At 37.6% G+C, this 18,581-nt stretch overlaps 2 protein-coding genes across 5 annotated transcripts in view; both read left to right on the forward strand.

Moving 5' to 3' along the window:
* Positions 1-11,940, forward strand: LOC146521557 (coxsackievirus and adenovirus receptor homolog). The gene is made up of 3 exons (XM_085155295.1): positions 1-289; positions 2,881-3,228; positions 4,503-11,940. Exons 1-3 carry the CDS (start codon positions 217-219, stop codon positions 4,697-4,699), a joined length of 618 nt encoding a protein of 205 aa, XP_085011421.1. The 5' UTR covers positions 1-216; the 3' UTR covers positions 4,700-11,940.
* LOC146521558 (uncharacterized) overlaps positions 11,426-18,581 on the forward strand; it is an 18,311-nt gene continuing 11,155 nt past the window's right edge. For 3 of the 4 annotated variants that reach the window (XM_085154911.1, XM_085154913.1, XM_085154914.1), the window contains exons 1-9: positions 11,426-11,540; positions 14,997-15,055; positions 15,252-15,401; positions 16,113-16,244; positions 16,473-16,496; positions 16,753-17,751; positions 17,854-17,993; positions 18,162-18,363; positions 18,465-18,581. In XM_085154911.1, the coding sequence (XP_085011037.1) occupies positions 15,040-15,055; positions 15,252-15,401; positions 16,113-16,244; positions 16,473-16,496; positions 16,753-17,751; positions 17,854-17,993; positions 18,162-18,363; positions 18,465-18,581 (1,780 nt within the window). In that variant the 5' untranslated portion in view covers positions 11,426-11,540; positions 14,997-15,039. Of the gene's footprint in view, positions 11,541-12,051; positions 14,698-14,996; positions 15,056-15,251; positions 15,402-16,112; positions 16,245-16,472; positions 16,497-16,752; positions 17,752-17,853; positions 17,994-18,161; positions 18,364-18,464 lie in introns of those variants that run through there. The other variant, XM_085154912.1, reaches the window with a different exon arrangement.

Consider the following 18,581-nt stretch of genomic DNA (forward strand, 5'->3'; position numbering starts at 1 on the left):
AACTTTTTTGCGTGGGATTGGTCGTATGCAGTGTGAATTGCCTCCCGCTAAAGTGTTGCCATTTTTTTCTTAAGTTTTTGATTTTATTTAGTTATGTAAATTGATTAATGCCATTTTAAATGTGGACTGTAGTTTATTTTCTTATGAGTCTTTTTGGGGTCCTTCCAACCTCCCAGCCACGCCTACGTCATCGAGCTTCGCTTCCGCTTCTTTGCTATGAGGATTGTTGTTGCTAACATTGCAATTTTCTTCTTTTATTTTGTGCCCTTTGCGGCTCCTCTGGATCAAGGTGAGTTACAGCAGGGGGTGGGTTGTTTTGTGTTTTGAAGGATCCTCACAGGTCTCATATTTCACGTATCTAACTTTCTCTCTACGCCATAACGGTGCCTTTAAACCCAGCCGAAATCTCAGCCCAGTCTACATTTAACATATATGACTGCAGGGTTTCTCCGACAGTGTTGGGCAAACTCCAGATAAAATCACAAGTCGGATTTATCATCTTTAATGAACTCTCAAACTTGGAAAGTCGAAGAAGCCCCACGAAGCCCGCGTTAGCAGCGAGCGAAGACGTTATTAACACTGTTAAACTTTTAACGTGCGCTTCCACTATTTCATTTATGTGTTTAAGACTCGTTAAATACGGCTTACTGTGAAACATCTGTTTAATTTTCACAGATTAAACAGCTTATTGCTTACATTTTAAAACAGACCGCTCAGCTAATGTAACCGTGTGTTCCTGCATTGTGCCTGACAATGAAAGGTAAAAAGAAAGACTTCCAAGTAAACAACTTGCCCGTGTTGTGCCAAAAAGTGATTTCCGGCATTTGCCAAAAACTGATTGCTTGTATTTAAACTGCTATAAACAACTTGTTGATCTACAATATGTGAAACATATGTCAAATATATCCCTCGTGAATTATATCAAGTCATCTTAACCAACAAACAACATTCCTGTAACAAGGTAGAAGCCGCAATCACTTTTTGGCAGTGACTTTTATGTATCCTTTATTTATGCAGTTAAAAAAAATTATTGTTTACTTTAAAAATGTCTGTTTTAAGAGTAATCAGGCCAAGAAGACATCTGAAATTGCAACAAATGCAAAAATAGTTCTGTAAACATATTTTAAGTGGACAAAAGGAAGCTGATTGATTATAATTAAGTACAATAACACAGCTACAAAGATAATTGAGAAACAAGTAATTTTTTAAAATTTTGTATATAACCCCTTTGCAATACCTGTTCACCGAAGTCTATTTAGCAACATACGTAGCGATATTACACATAAAAAAACACACGGAAACATTGGAAATCACTTTTTGGCACAACACCCGCTCCAGCTACAGTACAAACACTTGGGATGAGAGCTAGCTCAACCCGCTACACCTTCAAAGCTACCAGGAATTATCTGCTCATGCTAGCATTAACACACACACAATTACTACAATAATTAAAAACGCACAATCAGAAACATCAGAGTGGATAAAGATATAATTAATCTCGGAAAAGGAATGACATAGACCTCTCCTACAGGGGAATTATAGAAAAGGGGAGAGGCCATAGGGGTACCCCAAATTTATAGGATTGCACCAAAGAAGAAGAAAAGGATGAAGATAACTACAGGCTTGCAGGTCCTAAAAGTCAGCTATACCAGGAACAGTTTGGGGTTTAATAATGTATCGATACAGGGACAGCAGAAATCGATATTTTGTTACAAAAAAGGTTTTTGTGGACTGGAACATGCTCTGACTTCACCTCCTTTTTCTGAGCAAGAATCCTGACATTCCTTCACTGTCCAAATGTGTTTAACTTTTTTTATGGCAGCAATAAACATGACAGTTTACTTATTTTAATTTAAGACATGTTTTATTTTAATTAAGTTTAAAACTTTTTTATTTAATGTAAAATTATATTTTGTTTTAAGTTACTTTCAAATTCTTCAGTTGCTGAAGGGGCTGCATAGTTTTCATAAACTGCATAGTTCAGAATAGCTATAATTGTACCAGATGGTTGCATTCAGTTAAGTTGGACTAGACTGTAATACAAACCGTTCAGTTTGTCAACAATAAAACTGAAATGAGACAAAGACTGAGTGTGAGACTTTGTTATTAGATAAAATGAATATTGATAAAGTTTACCTTTATGTACAGAATCGGAATATCGCAAAATATTTTTAAAAATTGCAATAATATCGTATCGTGCGTTAAGTATTGTGATAATATCGTATCGTGGCATGTATGGTGATTCCCACCTCTAGTAATAACAATATGTGATTTATCACCCTGTTACACTGGCTACAAAAATATAAGAAACACATTATAAATACATCGTTTACTGTAAAAATCCGAGTAATCAAAGTTTATCATCACGTCCACTTCTGCTTCTGATCACCAAGCCCTCAGCCTCTCATCCAGTGTCCGCACTGCTCAGCTCCGCTCCTCAGGCCTGAAGACTGTCGGATTTCACTCTGGATTCAGTTCAGTTTAGCTGCAGCTCCCCTGCTGCTCAGAACAGCCAGCAGTCTTGTTATACATAAAATATAGAAATTACGTGTTTTGTAAGAACCTTTATGACTCAGAGAGTAGATACAGTCTTATTTGACACTTCAAATATCTTGATAGAAATGTTTTTGTTGCAGTTTCTGCTGCCCTCTCAAACACATCTCTCTTGAAATGCATATGTAATCACAGGGAGACTTTTTACCTGGATGGATAAATAAAGGATACACAAAAGTTCCTTGAAGGTTATTTTAAAAAGAAGGAGCCAGAAAATAAATAATAACAATTACAATACTAATTTTACTTGTATGGTTATTTTTTTTCATTTGTATTCTCCGTTTGTTACTCATAGTAAACAGTGAATTTTGTGTTTATATCACTCAGAGGTAACTGCGAGTCCTGGAGAAGATGCCATTCTTCAGTGTCAGGGTCCCAGAGATGTGGAGATCACCCTGTTCGAGTGGAGCAAACCTGAGCTTAAGTCCGATGTCTATGTATTCTTCTACAGAAACCAGCGCCTATATGAAAAATACCAGGACTCGTTCTTTAAAGGCCGAGTGGAGCTGAGAGATCCATCAATGAAAGATGGAGACTGTTCAGTGATTCTAAAGAATGTCAGCATCGGGGATGCAGGAACATATGAGTGTCGCATTACAACCAGGAACACCAGAAGAAATAAGGGCGTCCAAAGTGAGTTCCAGCACTCCATCAAGCTCACAGTAAAATCCTCAGGTGAGTTCGTGGAAGTGCTACAGTTTCTTCCATAGGAAGTTTTACATTTTGCAGATGTGATGTTATTGTTGTGGTTGGTGCTATTAAGTTATTTCCCACTTCCATTGTTTGTTTTTGCATGATGGGGATCTAAAGTTTTTTTATCTGTACCCAACACATTGCAGTTAACTTCAGCTTTAAATGTTCAGAAAGTGCTGTTATTTATACATGATTCCTAAACTTGATTCAAAGTGTTCGATGTGTATTTTATAGTTTTTCACTTTGACCTTAAATAGGAAGCCCGAAAGATGCTACAAAGATGTGAGGGAGCCAATAACTGGGCTTAAACGTTCACATAAACCAATCGGAGAGAGAGAGCATAAACTTTAGGAGTGACATAAATGAAAATCTGGTGCATTGTTACAAAGAATGAATGTACTGACCTCGGGCTGTGAGATATGACCAAAATCTCATCTCAATACAAACAATTCTCATCCCAATAACGATATATATCACAAAATAGTGCTTTTTCTGAAAATTCATTGAACACAGTTGGGCGTCGTGTACCTGGAGTCAAGTGTTTTGACCGATGCATGAAACTATACATTTTTAGACATAAGTTGTAACGGCCGCCATTTTCTTTGTATTTATTACACGGCGTGCTGCTGTTCTAACGTTTGAGTCTAAGGTTTATTTTGAGCACCTGACGCCTCTTTTTTGCTTCTCATCCGTAAACTCTCTCCATACTCTTTCACGTGATTCTGGTGATAGAAGAGGTTTGTTGTCGTTGAGTCTGTGGTGGGGACGTTTTGCAATAAAATTTAGTACAGATTTCATAGTACAGTTTTCTGTCAGATGTTGCATAACCAAACCACGTCCATGCTAATAATCTGATTTTTTTCAGCTCATCCTACATGTTAGGCTTCCAACAAAAATGAAAACAAATTAAAAGATCAAGTTAATTTTGGATCTACCAAAATCTTTTCCTTCTAGGATGGTTCTGGTTTACTTCAGCTTGATGACTAAGAAAGCTTTTTGGAAGAAGGAGAATCCCAAAGTAATTAATCTTTTAATGAAAGCATGATGTTTCAAAAACTATTGCAAAACTACCAAAGCACATTATCCAGCAATGGCCAAAATATATCATAGCTTTTTCAGAAGGAGTGAGTTTGGCTGTACTCAGTTATTATGAATAAAGGGAGGCTAACCCATGTGCTGCCAGAGCCTCTGAATGACCTGAAGATATATTTTAGAGTGTCTGCTAACTTTGTCTGCACACTCTTTCTGCTCTGCAGGTTTCACGGACGAAGACACCGAGAATGGAGGAGAAAAGGTTCGAGAAGAGAAGGTCAGAGTAGAGAAGGATGGAGGAAAGAGTAATTGGTATCTTTCACTGATAACTGGTGTGCCGATCACTTTTTTTATTTTTGCTATACCTGCTGGTGTAATTATCTACAAAAGACTAAAAAAATGTATGAAAAGTACTAAATAGCAGATCTGAATCCTTACCTCTTTCCTCCTGAATGACTGTGGGTCCTGCTGTTGCACAGAAATGAAAACATCTTTGTAAGACTACTTGAGATCCATGCTGCAATAATCTTGTTTTTGTCCATTTATGATGGTTTAAAATGCTCCGTTTAACCACAATAATAAATGTCTGCTCAGGTTACTCTCAGGAATCAGATTCTCTTGTCAAGTTAGGGAAGGAAGTAGTGTGGGCAAACTGTCGCTATGGGTCGTGACCTGTAAATTATACAGGTTGTTACGCACATTATTAAGTATTTGAAGATCTTCACTTTTATTACCTCTACAGCCAGTCAGCCTGCCCCCTTCCCTGACATCAGTCCAGTTCTGCAAAAAAGGCTAAAGCTTCAGAGTCTGCTGTCAAAGCTGCTACCTGTCAGTTTATTACAGAGGTCACTGTTGAAGCTTGTCTGCACGGGGCAGTGGTTTACTTCTTCTAAAGTGTTTAAACCCACATACCACATTTTTTTAATCACTACCAAAAATAAGTTTATTTTAGTGAAATAAAGGTCTGCACAGGTTCATTATCAGAGGACATATTGCTGATATCAAGAGTAAAAAGGACCAGCGCTGTATGTTTAAACCTGTGAAGCCTTAACCCTTTAAGACCTACCATAGAACCAAGTCCGCCAAAGCTTACTTTATATTTTTACATGCTGTGGAGCCATTTTTGGGGGCATTTCAAGTTACTATACATCAATGCAACTGTTATAGCCCATATTTTAATAATATGTCTGCATTAAGTCCATAGAAATTACATAAATTGCAAAAATCGTTTTTGTTTTTTTTTACATATATTTCTACTTGGAGAAATTTAAGAGGCTTATCCCTCAAAACTTTAAATACAAAAAAGTTGCAAAAAATAGTTTACAACAACAGGAAATTTATTTTGAGTGTCTTCATAGTTTTATTTTTGAGATAAGGCAATTTTTATATACTGCAGGAAAAACGAAAAACAATCCTATGATGCAAATTCAAAGAAAACAGCATGTGCATCAAAATAAACTATTTCCAGCAGTGCAATTCGAGTTCTAAGCATCCCAGAAACTGTTCAGAAAAGCATAAAGTCAAACATGACTTAATCTGTGTTATTTTTCTATGCAAATATTTTGTATTTTTGTATGTATTCAAAATCATTAGCACGGACACATCATTAATCACAGTGTAATATATATATATATATATGTATATATGTAATCACTTTATTTTTCAGCAACATGTAAAGTTTCGAGTGTACTTGTCATGTTTAATGTTCTTTTCATAATGGCATTTTTAAGCATCACTTTGTCACCTTTTAATTGATCTTAACTATGTATATTCTGTTAGTACAAGCTCGAGCTGGACTGGAGTCGTGCTGACATGTAATAAATAAAAACACAAACTATCAAGAAGATTTTTTGTTATTTTGAGTGTTTCGATTTTTAATTGCAGGGAGTGTAATTAGAGCGGAGGGGTGTACAACGAACTCAGATAAATGGCTTAGCAAGGTACAACGTATATCTCTGTTTACCTGGATAAATCATCACTGTAAGTTACGCTGAACACTTAATATTCCTGACCAGGTCTAGAGTTTTGGTTTAAAACTGCCTGGATGGGACAGATTTTCATTGAGTCTTTTATTGGCAGCATGTTAAAATACTCACTAACAGTATTCTCTGTTAGTGAGAACTTCATGCAATTTTCAAAGATTACTTCTAAATATCTATATGTTAAAATATTGTGTTCACTTAAAAATAGATATATGTATATGGAAAACATCACACTGGAAAACAAGCAATTTATTTTAAAAAAAGAAATTATTAGCCATCAGTGAGCCAGTCACAGTCTTATAAACAGAAACTGTCAGGGTTTACAACCTTTTACAAATTCTTTGTCGTGAATTTTGTTTTTAGTTGGTATTCCCTGTTTTAGCTACAAGCTAAGTTGCTGTTTCCTGATTGGCTGCAAAATTTTGTTGCATTTACAGGAAGAAGGCTTTGATTTAAACTTGCAAACTTGAATGTAAATTAGATGTAAAATTGTCACAAGAGGGCTCAGTAAGAGGATGCAAGTGTGAAGGCCAGTGCAAGGTACATAGACATTAGAAAACATAGAAAGTGTGTGTGACAGTGTACACACAGATCTGCGGGCCAAGTTTTGTCCCAACACATGGTCCACAGTTGTTAAAATGATGTGACATTACACCTTGGTCCATTGGAGAGTATATCAAAGAGACAGAACCAACTCTCTGCTATCTATAATCCAGTTCTGAGATCCCTTCCCAGACGTCTTAATGCCCACTAACCTCCTGGGCCATCTGACCTCAGGAAATCACATTGTTGGGTTTATTAAAGTACAAAACCCCACTGGAACACAAGACCACCAACTGCACGGCAAAAACAAGACACAAGTCAGAGCTCTTTGTCTCGTGGGCCGCGAGGGAAGTCAGTCAAGGCCAAGTTCACCTTCCTTTCTTCACCTGTCCTTAGCCAACTTCGACTGACTCCCTGTTATTGTCAACAAGCGGTCATACATGAATATGCAATTACAAATACACATGACAGTGTTAAGCAGGCATATCTGAGCAACATCGTTATCTGTATTCAGTGTGTGTGTGTTTTCAGCCATACCATACATAGACATACTTCCTTACCAACCTTTCCAGGACCAAACAACATGAACTTAACAGGTGTATGAGGTATGCTGAAAGAGCAGAAGCGAGCATCTCACTAAGCTATAAAACAGGAACTTGCAATAGGTCATATCTCAAATGAACATTTAAAGCTGTGAAGTCTTGCACTTTAATAGAAGAGAACAGTCTGTTTCCTAAAGCTATAATGGAAATTATAACGTCGAGACTTCTTCCTAGTAACAGTAATAATATTAATAACAAGGTGCAATAAATACCCTCTTCTTCTTTTCATAACTGAAATTAGGTTACTGTGTTGTGTTGTACGCAGTGCCGACGTGGGACAGTTTTCCAATTTCATTGTACTATTGTACTATGTATAACTGTGCAATGACAATAAAGATTATTAAAGATAAATAAAGGCTTATCGTATCGTATATTAAATAGCATGAACTCAGAGGCAATTCTTGTACGTAGGTCTAAAGTGATTATACTGTGAATTCGATAAAGGCGACTAAGCTGGGCAAGCCTTAGGTAACACTTTGCATCTATGTCACATCCCAGCTGGCTCCGAGATACAGGAACAGGAAGTATGGCATATGCACCATAATGATGTTTGACTAACAAATTAGGCGCATTTATCTATAAACCGTCACTGCTTAAGTTGTCTGACCAGAAACCAAACTGATGCTCGGTGGTGCTTAAACAGGCTTAACTGAAAAACAGGAATGAAACTCAGAAAATCTGTTCCAGTTTTGGAAGATCTCTTCAGAACAACAGTGTTTAAGACACTCCAGTAACGCTTCACCTATTGCTTTTGTTTAAGTTTTGAAAAGGGTGGCTGTAGCTCAGGTGGCAGAGCAGGTCAGCCACTAACCAGAAGGTCGGTGGTTCGATCCCAGGCTGCTCCAGTCTGCATGCCAAATATCCTTGGGCAAGATACTAACCCCGCGTTGCTCTCCGATGCATCCATCGGAGTGTGAATGTGTATGAATAGTAGATTACTTAGCACTTAGGTCAGAAAAAAGTGCTTGTGTGAATGGGTGTGATTGGGTGAATGAATTAGTTGTATAAAGCGCTTTGAGTGCTCAGACAGAGTAGAAAAGCGCTATATAAGAACAAGTCCATTTACCAAAAGAAGTGGGAAGAAGTACACACCTATGACCTTTGTTATCTGTCTCATCAGTAAATATTCATCCATCTGCCAGCCACCTGGGTTGGTTTACTTAGCCTGATAGGGCAGAGGACACTGTTTCAGCTGAACTCTGGACACGCACACACATACACTTACACTGATAAGCAGGCACTCATCCCCCTCCCTTTCCAAACGCCTTCGATGCTTGTTTCCTGTGGGGGAAGACGGCGGGTCTGTGTGCTGGAATGGTAGCGCTGTGCAGGATGACTGCTGTGTTTCCTTCGGATTACTCCTCACCCCCTACCCAACCTTGTGGCTTGTCACGTGCTCCAATGTTGTAATGTGGACATTTATGTGCTCTCTGTGCAGAGGAGTTTTTTTGTTTCATGCTGTCCTCCCATAGGTGCCCAGCATGAGTAGAGGTTTCTTTTTCCTCTTGTACTTTCCCATTGTTGTGTACTTTTTCAGTGTTTTTCTGTAACACTGCCGATCTCCGACCTGTATTCCCATGTGGTGTGTATGTTGTGTGTGTAAGGGGGGGGTGGTTCTATTCCACTGCGGGGCAACCTGCATGTGGCCAATAAACCCTTTCATTCATTCATTCATTCATCAGTAAACATTCATCCAGTCTACTTCAAGTTCAAATTTTCAGGTTCATATTTTATTCGTCACATACACAGTCATATAAGTACAACATACAGTGAAATGCTTGTGTCCAAGGAGGGGGCAGGCTGCAGACGTGGCGGCACCAAATACTAATACTAATAGACACCTAATATACAATTTATCATGTTTATCATGTTTACTTCAACATGTCAGAAACAAGTATCTCTAGTTTCAGTTAATTGTGAACTCTTGATAGGAATGAAACAGGAAAAGAGACATTCACTGACACTTAACATGTTTATATTTCATAAAAGCAAGATCTTTAAACTACTACTTTTTTAGTGCTTTATGTTTGCGCATTGTTTTAATTTCACTGTCTTAAAGTTACATTTTCATTTTTTATCAATGTTTTAACAGAAGAACAGAAATGTATACATTTTCCTTTGTCTCTTATAATGAGACAAACACTCTGTGACCTGAAGTCTTCAAGGATAACAAACACTGACATTTTTACATAATATAGCATCTTCCATTCATAACTTCCTGACCAAGAGTCCACTGAATTTCAGGTTAAACTGGCCTACCTTGGGAGTATGCATTGAGCCTTTTCCCTGTAGGATTTCAGAAAATACCATTACCAAATTTGCAGATGACACAAGAGTCAGTGGTTTGATCATCCATAATAATGAGATGCCATACTGGGATGACTGCTAAATCTGGCAGCTCTGAATTATCTTATCCTCAACAACCAGAAAATGAAGGAGATTGTGGCGTATTTCAGAAAGAAGAGGCGACCTGAGTCTAGTGACCACGGGCAGCAAAACTGTGGAAAGAACCCTCAGCTTCATAACTCTGGTGAGAGCTCCAACATCACAGAGGCCCTCCCCTGGTCTAATCACACCTCTGCTGACATCTGCAAAGCACAACACCTCTACTTTTATTTACCCTGGGGAGAATCGGACTGTTACAACACATCCTCAGCTTTACCGATATACTGCAGACCGTGTTCTCACTTGCATCACAGCTTTGGTATGGTATGACAGCTGAAGTAAACAGCAACACGAGGCAAACAGATGTCGAAAGGACTGCAGAAAACAGTCATCACTGACCCATAAATGCATCCTGTTGAAGACAACAGTGGTGTAGGTTGTAGCGCCGGTATTATTACTGATGACTCCACTCAGTACCTGCGTGAGCTGCTCCCCTCAGGACTTTCCACTGACACACCAAAAAAGCTGAAAAGCAGCCTCTGCCAAAATGGTGGACTCTTAAAACTACAACACTTTGTTTGCACTCTGCTACTGTTACAATCACACGTTATACTCTATTGTTAATTTTTGTTTTACTAATTAACTTATGTTATATACTTACATATTTTTTTTCCTACTGGGTGATTATTTATAAGGAATCCCTGCCTATGTTTTTGTTCTTTTTTATCTTCTTGAATTTTGAAACGAATACCATGCCTTGCCCTTTATTAAGCACTTTTTAAAACAACAGCAGAGGCTATCAGGAACTTGGGTTTTTAACATCCACTGGGCTGCAAGTGACCTGTTTAACATAAGGGCACATATATATATATAGCAGATTCCTTGGAATTCTCACCTATCTGGCATAACCACAAGGACATTTAGGAGACATAAACATAATAAACTGAGTTAAAAATGTTTTTGTTTGTTGGTTTACATATAAAAGAAACAAACACAGTTAAAGCAAAAAGCAGTCACCTGTTATATATCTGATCCTCCAGTTAAAGAGGAAGAACTCTGAACTCTGTTCTTTGTTAAAACATCGTCCTGGTTCACACAAATGGTTCTAGAGTCACAATTTAAACATGTTTAGGTCCTGCAGTCATACTTGTTCTGAAATAATGATAATTAAATCATCTCTTGTCTCTTGCTAGAAAGTGACAATTTGAGAAAGCCAGCAATGCTAATTTCTCAGGTTTTATTCTTTTGCTTGTTATGTTCAAGTGATTAGATTTGTTGTACGTGCCAGTGGAATCACATATTCAGCTGTTTGTTTGGACTGATTCCAGCTCGGATAAAACCTGCATCAACTGGCTCAACCGGTTAGACAAAACATCAGAGATATGGTGCAGAACGGTTGACAGTATCTAACGTGGACAAAATGAAAGCAAGAAACATAAAGATAAAGACATGCCTGGTGGTAGACAGGTATGGAGAGTATGACACTATCGTAGGGATGCTTTCATATCTTCCACACCCAATGAGAAGGATACACAACATTTCAGGAAGCAGTCATTTACAAAGTCTGATCCGAATGGTTGAACCTGCACAGCAGATAGTATACCGGCATCCTGCTGAGCCCGCCGCAAACAGACGGACATATTTAATGCAAAGAGGGATGACAGCTCCGGGAATGGATTCAAACCTTTTCAGTGGACATTTCTTTTTCTGAAGAGTCTTGGACGTTTTAAGAGATCTCTTCAGAACAACAGTAAGTGGTTCAAAACAGCCTCAGAAGTGACTTAGACCTGCTTTATTTCTCAGTGGCTTTCAGCTTTATTACCTTCACCAAGAAGGTTATGTTTTTGATAGAGTTTGCATTGTGTGTAAATACAATAGCTACAAAAGTTTTCAATGAATTTTGATAAAACTGTAGAGTTTCAGAGCAGGGTCGCGTTAGCAGTTCATTAAAATCTGCCCTACTCACAAAGGTGTTCAAGGTCAACTTAATTGGTTGAAAAGTATTATAGCTTGGAAAGTATGATTCTCAAAAGTGTCATGCATATTGTCAACATATAGAAAGTACTTTATAAAGATTTAAAATATCATGCTACATTTGACCTCGGACCTCTCATTCAAAATCAATAAGCTGATCAATGTAATGGTCAAAATGATAATAATGTTATCAAAGAAGAAAGAAAGAAAGAAAGAAGCACTCCAAGAGCACAAACATCTGTCAAGGCAGCTCTCTATGTGGGCAGTTTTTAATTTTAGGGTGCTATTTTTTACTTTTTATATGTTCATTTAGTTTTCTTTGTAGTTTTTAAACATACTTTGAGAAGTTAGTGAAGTAAAGAGACCGCTCTCAGTGCCATGACATAAGAGAAATAAAGGCATTCCTCTAATTCATAGGAGAAATAAATGTGTTGTTCTAATTACGGAGTAAGCCTTTTGCCTCTTCCCCATCTTCAAAGACAAACAACAGACTCCACCATCTCTGGGATTCTCCACGTTTCCCGACATACACTCAGAAGCCCCCCCAACCATCTGTTTATCGGCGTAAATTATAGTGTAAAACAGACATACTTGAAACAAGTGACATCAAAGTACTGTTATTTAGGATTGTGACCAACACATCAAAGAAATTCCAACCAAGCTTCTTCTAACACACACAAATTTACTTTCAATGTCAAAACAAGGCTTGTTTTGACATTGGCCTTGACGTTTTTCCTCTTGAGTTGAGATTTTGTTGTTAGAAAACAAACTAATACTGCTGATGCTAATGGTGCTCTTTCGAGTGAGTGCAGAACGTGCTTCCTCTTCTGTGTTATGTCTAATTGTTGTCAGGCCAATGAATGACAATTCAGAGGTCAGGGGTCTTGAGTTCATGTTCACAGCATGAATTGAAAGATTTCTCGGTGCTTCTCAGTGTGCATCAGTGCTTGTGTGTCATATAACATAACCTTTAGGAATTGATCGCATCACCTTGTCCAAGTAGCTTGGAAAGAAAAGCGTCTGGACTTCTTTAAGTTGCTTGAAGACGTTTCACCTCTAATCCGAGAAGCTTCTTCAGTTCTAGGGTCAAATGGTGGAGAGTCCCAGATTTAGGCCCTGTGGGAGTAACCCACCGAGAGGGACAATGATCCCCTAAATGATCCTCTAATTAATCACATGAGCCAAGGTGTGAAAGCGGGTGTGGGTCACAATCAGCCAAGGTTTTGGGTGAGCTCATTATGGAACCTAGTCCCACCCTATCATGTTATTTCCTGAGGTTAGATGGCCCAGGATGTGAGTGGGCGTTGAGGCGTCTGCGAAGGGATCTCAAAGCTAATCTGGGACTCTCCACCATTTGACCTTAGAACTGAAGAAGCTTCTCGGATGAGAGGCGAAACATCTTCAAGCAACTTAAAGAAGTCCAGACACTTTTCTTTCCAAGCTTCTTAGACTACGATGACCTGGATGACTCAGAACCTTCACAGATATATCGCATCACCTTGTTTTAGTGTAAGTTATTCACAGCGTATTCCTTTTATCTTTCCTGTTTAATATTCTGAAAGTAAATAAACGAATGAAAAGAGGAACACTAGCTATGACACGAAATGATATATTAAATTCAGTTGGACAAGAATAATGTCTTAATGTCTTTCCAGTTTTGTTTCGTAATGATGATGTGACAATATGTATCAATAAACCAAACTACAGAATTCCAACAATTATTACAGTTGTTACAGTTGTTATTTAAATATCTGCTCTTTTATGCCAACACTAACAGGGAATTTTAGCAAAAGTAAGCACCCAGGGGCACTCAATTTTAGAATTCACCTTGCTCCATGATATTAAGAAACTACGACTTAAGAGAACTGAATGGTAGGAACTGTAGGACATTTTGACAAGTTTTAGTTTTGGTGCTTGATAAATTTCACGACCATACATTTTGAAGTTAACCCTCTCAGGCCCAAATTAAGTTTTTTGTTGCTAAAAAAAACTTAATTTGGTCCTACGCAGTGGTACTTGTGAGTAAAAGAAACTCATAAAATATGTATGTGGGGTAATCAGGTTGTTAGTTTTTAACTGTTGCAAATCTGCAACGTCTGCCTGGAAAAGGTTAAAACACAGAAAAAAACAAAAACGCTACGGAGCTTTATGGAGTATTATTGAGAGGCAAATGTTACATTCCCATTTAGTGGAAGGAGAGCAAATTATAAACACAACTTCCAAGAAATAAGATCTTCTTTAGTTTTATAAATGTGCAAAGAAATAATTAAATAATATATAAATATTTAAATAATTAGCATATCTTAAGTTAGTTTTTAAAACACATGTTATGAAACCACATTGAAAATCTGACAGGTAATGTAAAGGGTAATGTGACACCCCGGTCTCAATGTCACATATGCCATACATACAAAACACAAAGCCACAATGTGTTGACATAGCAGTACAATAGATCACAAACAGAGCGTTGAGTCCTTTTCCTTTAGTACCTACTCGCTTCTGCTCCATCTGCTGGTCCGTGGACAATAAATAAATACATAAAAAATACAGGCACAGAAATAAAGTGAAAGAGAAGCTTCATCTACAACCCACAGTCAGAGAGGAAGAATTTTGTTCTTTGTTTAATAAACATCTTCCTGGTTCAAAATCAATGTGTGTGTATTGTTATGAAAGAGGTTGCCACTCCTTATAGACACACCCAGTGGTTGCTTGAACGGTGCTTAAACTGTTGGCAGGTTTGGACAGGTATTCTATAGCAAAACAGCTGAGTGTACCTGTCCCAGCTGAGTGGTTCTCAAAGAGACTGCCATCTTTTATTTATTTATTTAAAAAAAGGGAAACAGCTGCAGTAATTTAAACTTTAGTGGACAATTTTTTTTCATCCTGATGCTTAGAAGAGTGCTTGTGTTTTATGCGATCTCTTCAAAACATCGGTAAGTGCCTTAAATACTGACCCAGTTAGAAAAACATTAGAAAACTTTAAAGGTTAATTTTGAAGATGTCCTAAAACATGCACCTTAGTCATACTTACCTTTTTTTTCTAAAGTGACAATTACAATTGCTTTAGCCAGTTCAGAATTTTACTGAAATTTGAATGTAACCAAATACACAAACACTGAGTATACATAGAATAAGTGGTGCATTTTCTGCTGATCTACATCTACACCAAGCTTTTTATTTTTAAGTCCAATTGTCTAACATTGTTCTCTAAATTAGTTTAATGTGTCTCCAGGCTCTTCTCTTGATTCGTGGGTGTGTTTGCATCTTCTAAAAACATGGCCAAAAAGGAAGGTGAGAAGCTCAACACATAATAATTCACACAGAACACAAATTCACATTTTTAAAGTGCAATATTGAGTCATTTGCATCAAACATGAAAAAAAAAAAATTCTATACCAGATTTTTCAAAAATTCAGGTATTTGAAAACCTAAAATGTTTCAGAGCGTTTACTTTCTGTATTAATTTTGTCGTTTCTGTTCTTCACAGGTGCACATCAGGTATTCAGTGATGTTGCATCACTGATGGCCCTTGCTGGTGATAAATGTGTGTTTTGTCAAAAGAAAGAGCGTGCAAATAAGGATCACCTTCACAAAAAGCATCTCAAAGATGGAATTTATTTTTTGGAAAAAAAACAAGGTAAGGACTAGATGTATGTGTAAACAAAGTGGACTTGGGGATTACTACACACTACACTATTCTTCAATTTAGTGTTTAAATGTTTGTCTTGGTTATTAGTTTGTCATTATTTAAATCAGTTTATAATTCCCCTGATTTTCTCAAGGCATATTTGTTTATTTGGCTGAATTTGTTTGCTGTTAGTAATCTGCTTGTGTTCCTTTTTAGTCTTCTCTTAAGAAAAAAGGGACACGAGTATTAACAGTGCTGTTTCTAAATCATATGCCAGGAATTATAGGTGCACAGCTGTGTAAATATGAATTGTGGTGTATAAAAAGTTACAGTGTGCAATGATGTGTGTTTAGTCTAGTTTAATATTTGTAGGTCTGCCCCACGTGGATAAACCCAAGTAGTCTCATTCTGCTCGTATTATTTGCAGTTCCCTTTTAGAAGTCTAGTCTAGTGTGTGTGTGTGTGTGTCTCCAGAAAAAAAATGTTTTGGCCAATTTGGATGTTTGTCATGCTGTGTGTGGTAAAATATGTGTATTAGTTTATGTGCGTTGCTCATAATAATAAGTATCAGAGTAGAGCCCTTGGTTGATTATTTACATTGCCATTAAAATGTTGTGCCAGCCTTTCATTCCTAACATATTGCCTAGTCCATATCAGTCCAAAAATGGTTTTTATTAACCATTTCATGCACTGAAATGCATTTACTCGCTTGTTTTTCAGAGAAATTTGTGGTGGCCTGCTATTGCAAGGATGTCAAAGGAGCAAAGAGAAGCCATTATCATTGTCCGTTGTGTAACTTTGCAATTTTAACACGATCTTCTATCTTCTCGAAACATTTAAAAGACAGACATGGTAAGAGTTCTGCTATGGCATCCGCAAATATCCACAGATCTTCTCAGCATATAACTACCAAGAAGGGGGGGAATAGCTGTAGTCTTTTAGTGAAGATGGATGACATCATTAAAACATGTTCTTTTTTATAGAGGTCTTTAAAGTTAAATTTAAACGAAGACATCCATATTATTATACCAATATATAACATACTTTGTGCCTTATTTTTTCAATTTCTTTATTCTGCAGGTATCAAATCAAGCAAAAAACAAGGTAATTTAACATTAGGCTGAAGTATTTTATGATTATACTGTTATACTTTGATATACAGATAGATAGATAACAGTGATTGAATTACCTCACTGTCATAGTTGTTTCCCATCTTTGAACCCACTCTTGTGCCTATACTTTGAGAAAAGCAGCATCAGTTCATGGCAAAAATTTATTTTCAGAATGAAACAAAAGCATCTTTATTAGATTTTAGAATGATGTGATTAACAGCTGTTTTTTTGTTTTGTTTTTTGCATAGAAACCCCAAGCTCTTTAAAAAGAAAGGCTGAAAACATTAGCAATGATTCCCCAGAGGACTCAGATTCAAAGCCCGAACAATTTTTATGCACCCCCTGCACAGCTATGATAAGTAAACAGCCACACATAAAAAGACCCATCAGAGAAGTACATCACCTGGACTCTGCACCGATGATATGTATTGATGTTATAAATGGCATTTATGTCACACCAGAGCACACAGAAACACAACACAGTCCAGCTTTTCCAATTCACGTCATGAAGTCTGCTAATCCACCACAAATAGACTGTGAGGTTGAGAAATGTCGCAGGTTCATGCAGATGGCTCGATTTTCGGGAAATCCGGGAAAAGAATGTGTTCATTTAGAAAGAACAAAAAATGCCAAACCATATGTTAAGCCAGCAGTCCTTACATCAAAATCCCTTCAGGACATGTTGAGCAGAGGGCTAATGTCATCTGAGTGGGGCGCAAAATGTGAGGCGCTCGACAGTGCTGCCAAACAATGTGGTGTTGATAGCGTATTTCCTGTATGTTATGAAGATCAGGGGCCCTCACAACAGTGGTATTTTTTCTCAGTTTTTACAAATGAAACTGACCACTGGTGTCAGTTCCAGAGGACAAGGGTGACATTTGATTCAGTAACTAGAAAATGGAATTGCCAGTGTCAGGGAACAGGAAGATCTCAGCAATGTATCCACACAATGATGGGAATGTGGTGGATTTTCCAGGAGACATCAGAGAACAGCATTATTAGTGAGACATCAAAAAATATATCCACAGCAAAAATATGTAGAATGACAGAATATATTTACACCAAAAAGCGTATTCCACGTCCGAAGGACCTGAAGTTAGGCACTCAAGAGAAAAAGCCACCGCCATCTTTTGTTCCTTGGGAAAACACCTGTCCCTACTGTCCAGGGCCCACCCCTCCTCAGCTTAACGCCCCAGAAGTTATCACCAACCAAGCTGTGATATATGGTCTTAGCAATTTCCACAAAGGTAAGTCACAACAACAACAAAACATGCAAACAGTGTTATGTGCATGCCTTTGGCATACAACTATCTTTAACCTATTACAAAGTACTTTTCTTTAATTATCAGGTGTCTCCGTTGCTATGAAAGAGTGCCCACGGTGTGCTAACACTGTGAGATTTCAGGAGTATTCCTCTGGTTTCCACAATTTTAACAACCACATCTTATTAACACTACCTCTATGTGAACTCCTGCTGTCAGGTTTGGAGGTAAGCCAACTAACAATGAATTGTGGAACCACTATTTGGAAAGTGCATTAAGGAAGTTTATTACAAATAACAACAATAACAAAACATATCCATATTTTGAGAAAATTAAAAAAAAATCTCAACATGTATGGACATTGTAAGCCAATTCTATATGTTGTTTAATTGCAGAACAAGACAACCAGTGGACGTATGCTGGACACTCTGTCAGTCCTTAATGACAATCGCTACCACCACCAAATGGTGAAGAAGGCATTCCACCACTTTTTGTCATTATCAGACTTTGACTTCAACTTCTTTTGCTACCAGTGTGGACACCACCCAGCTGTGGTTGTGGCAGATGGCAACTGGAAACTAGGCTTTGATGTACCTCGTAAGGACAATGTCTTTTCTCTTGGAAATGTGTAAACTACTAAATTTCTGTGAAGAATTAGATAAAACTGCTTTGTTAACTGTGTTTAATTTCATTCGAAGTTGGATCATTTGAAAGGCCAGATCCAGATACCATATCTGACAAGGATCTTGAAGTTGATATCATCAAGGCATGGACAGATCTGGACAAATCACTCATAGCAGAAGGCCTTATAGCAG

The sequence above is a fragment of the Neolamprologus multifasciatus genome, chromosome 3 (genome assembly GCF_963576455.1).
Source record: "Neolamprologus multifasciatus chromosome 3, fNeoMul1.2, whole genome shotgun sequence".
Classification (NCBI taxonomy): domain Eukaryota; kingdom Metazoa; phylum Chordata; class Actinopteri; order Cichliformes; family Cichlidae; genus Neolamprologus; species Neolamprologus multifasciatus.

Bases quoted from the DNA above. Each gene is read 5' to 3' on its own strand.
- LOC146521557 (XM_085155295.1), top strand. From the start codon at position 217: ATGAGGATTGTTGTTGCTAACATTGCAATTTTCTTCTTTTATTTTGTG. The intron at 290-2,880 runs GTGAGTTACAGC...TATATCACTCAG, and splicing joins TGCGGCTCCTCTGGATCAAG to AGGTAACTGCGAGTCCTGGA. The intron at 3,229-4,502 runs GTGAGTTCGTGG...TCTGCTCTGCAG, and splicing joins GCTCACAGTAAAATCCTCAG to GTTTCACGGACGAAGACACC.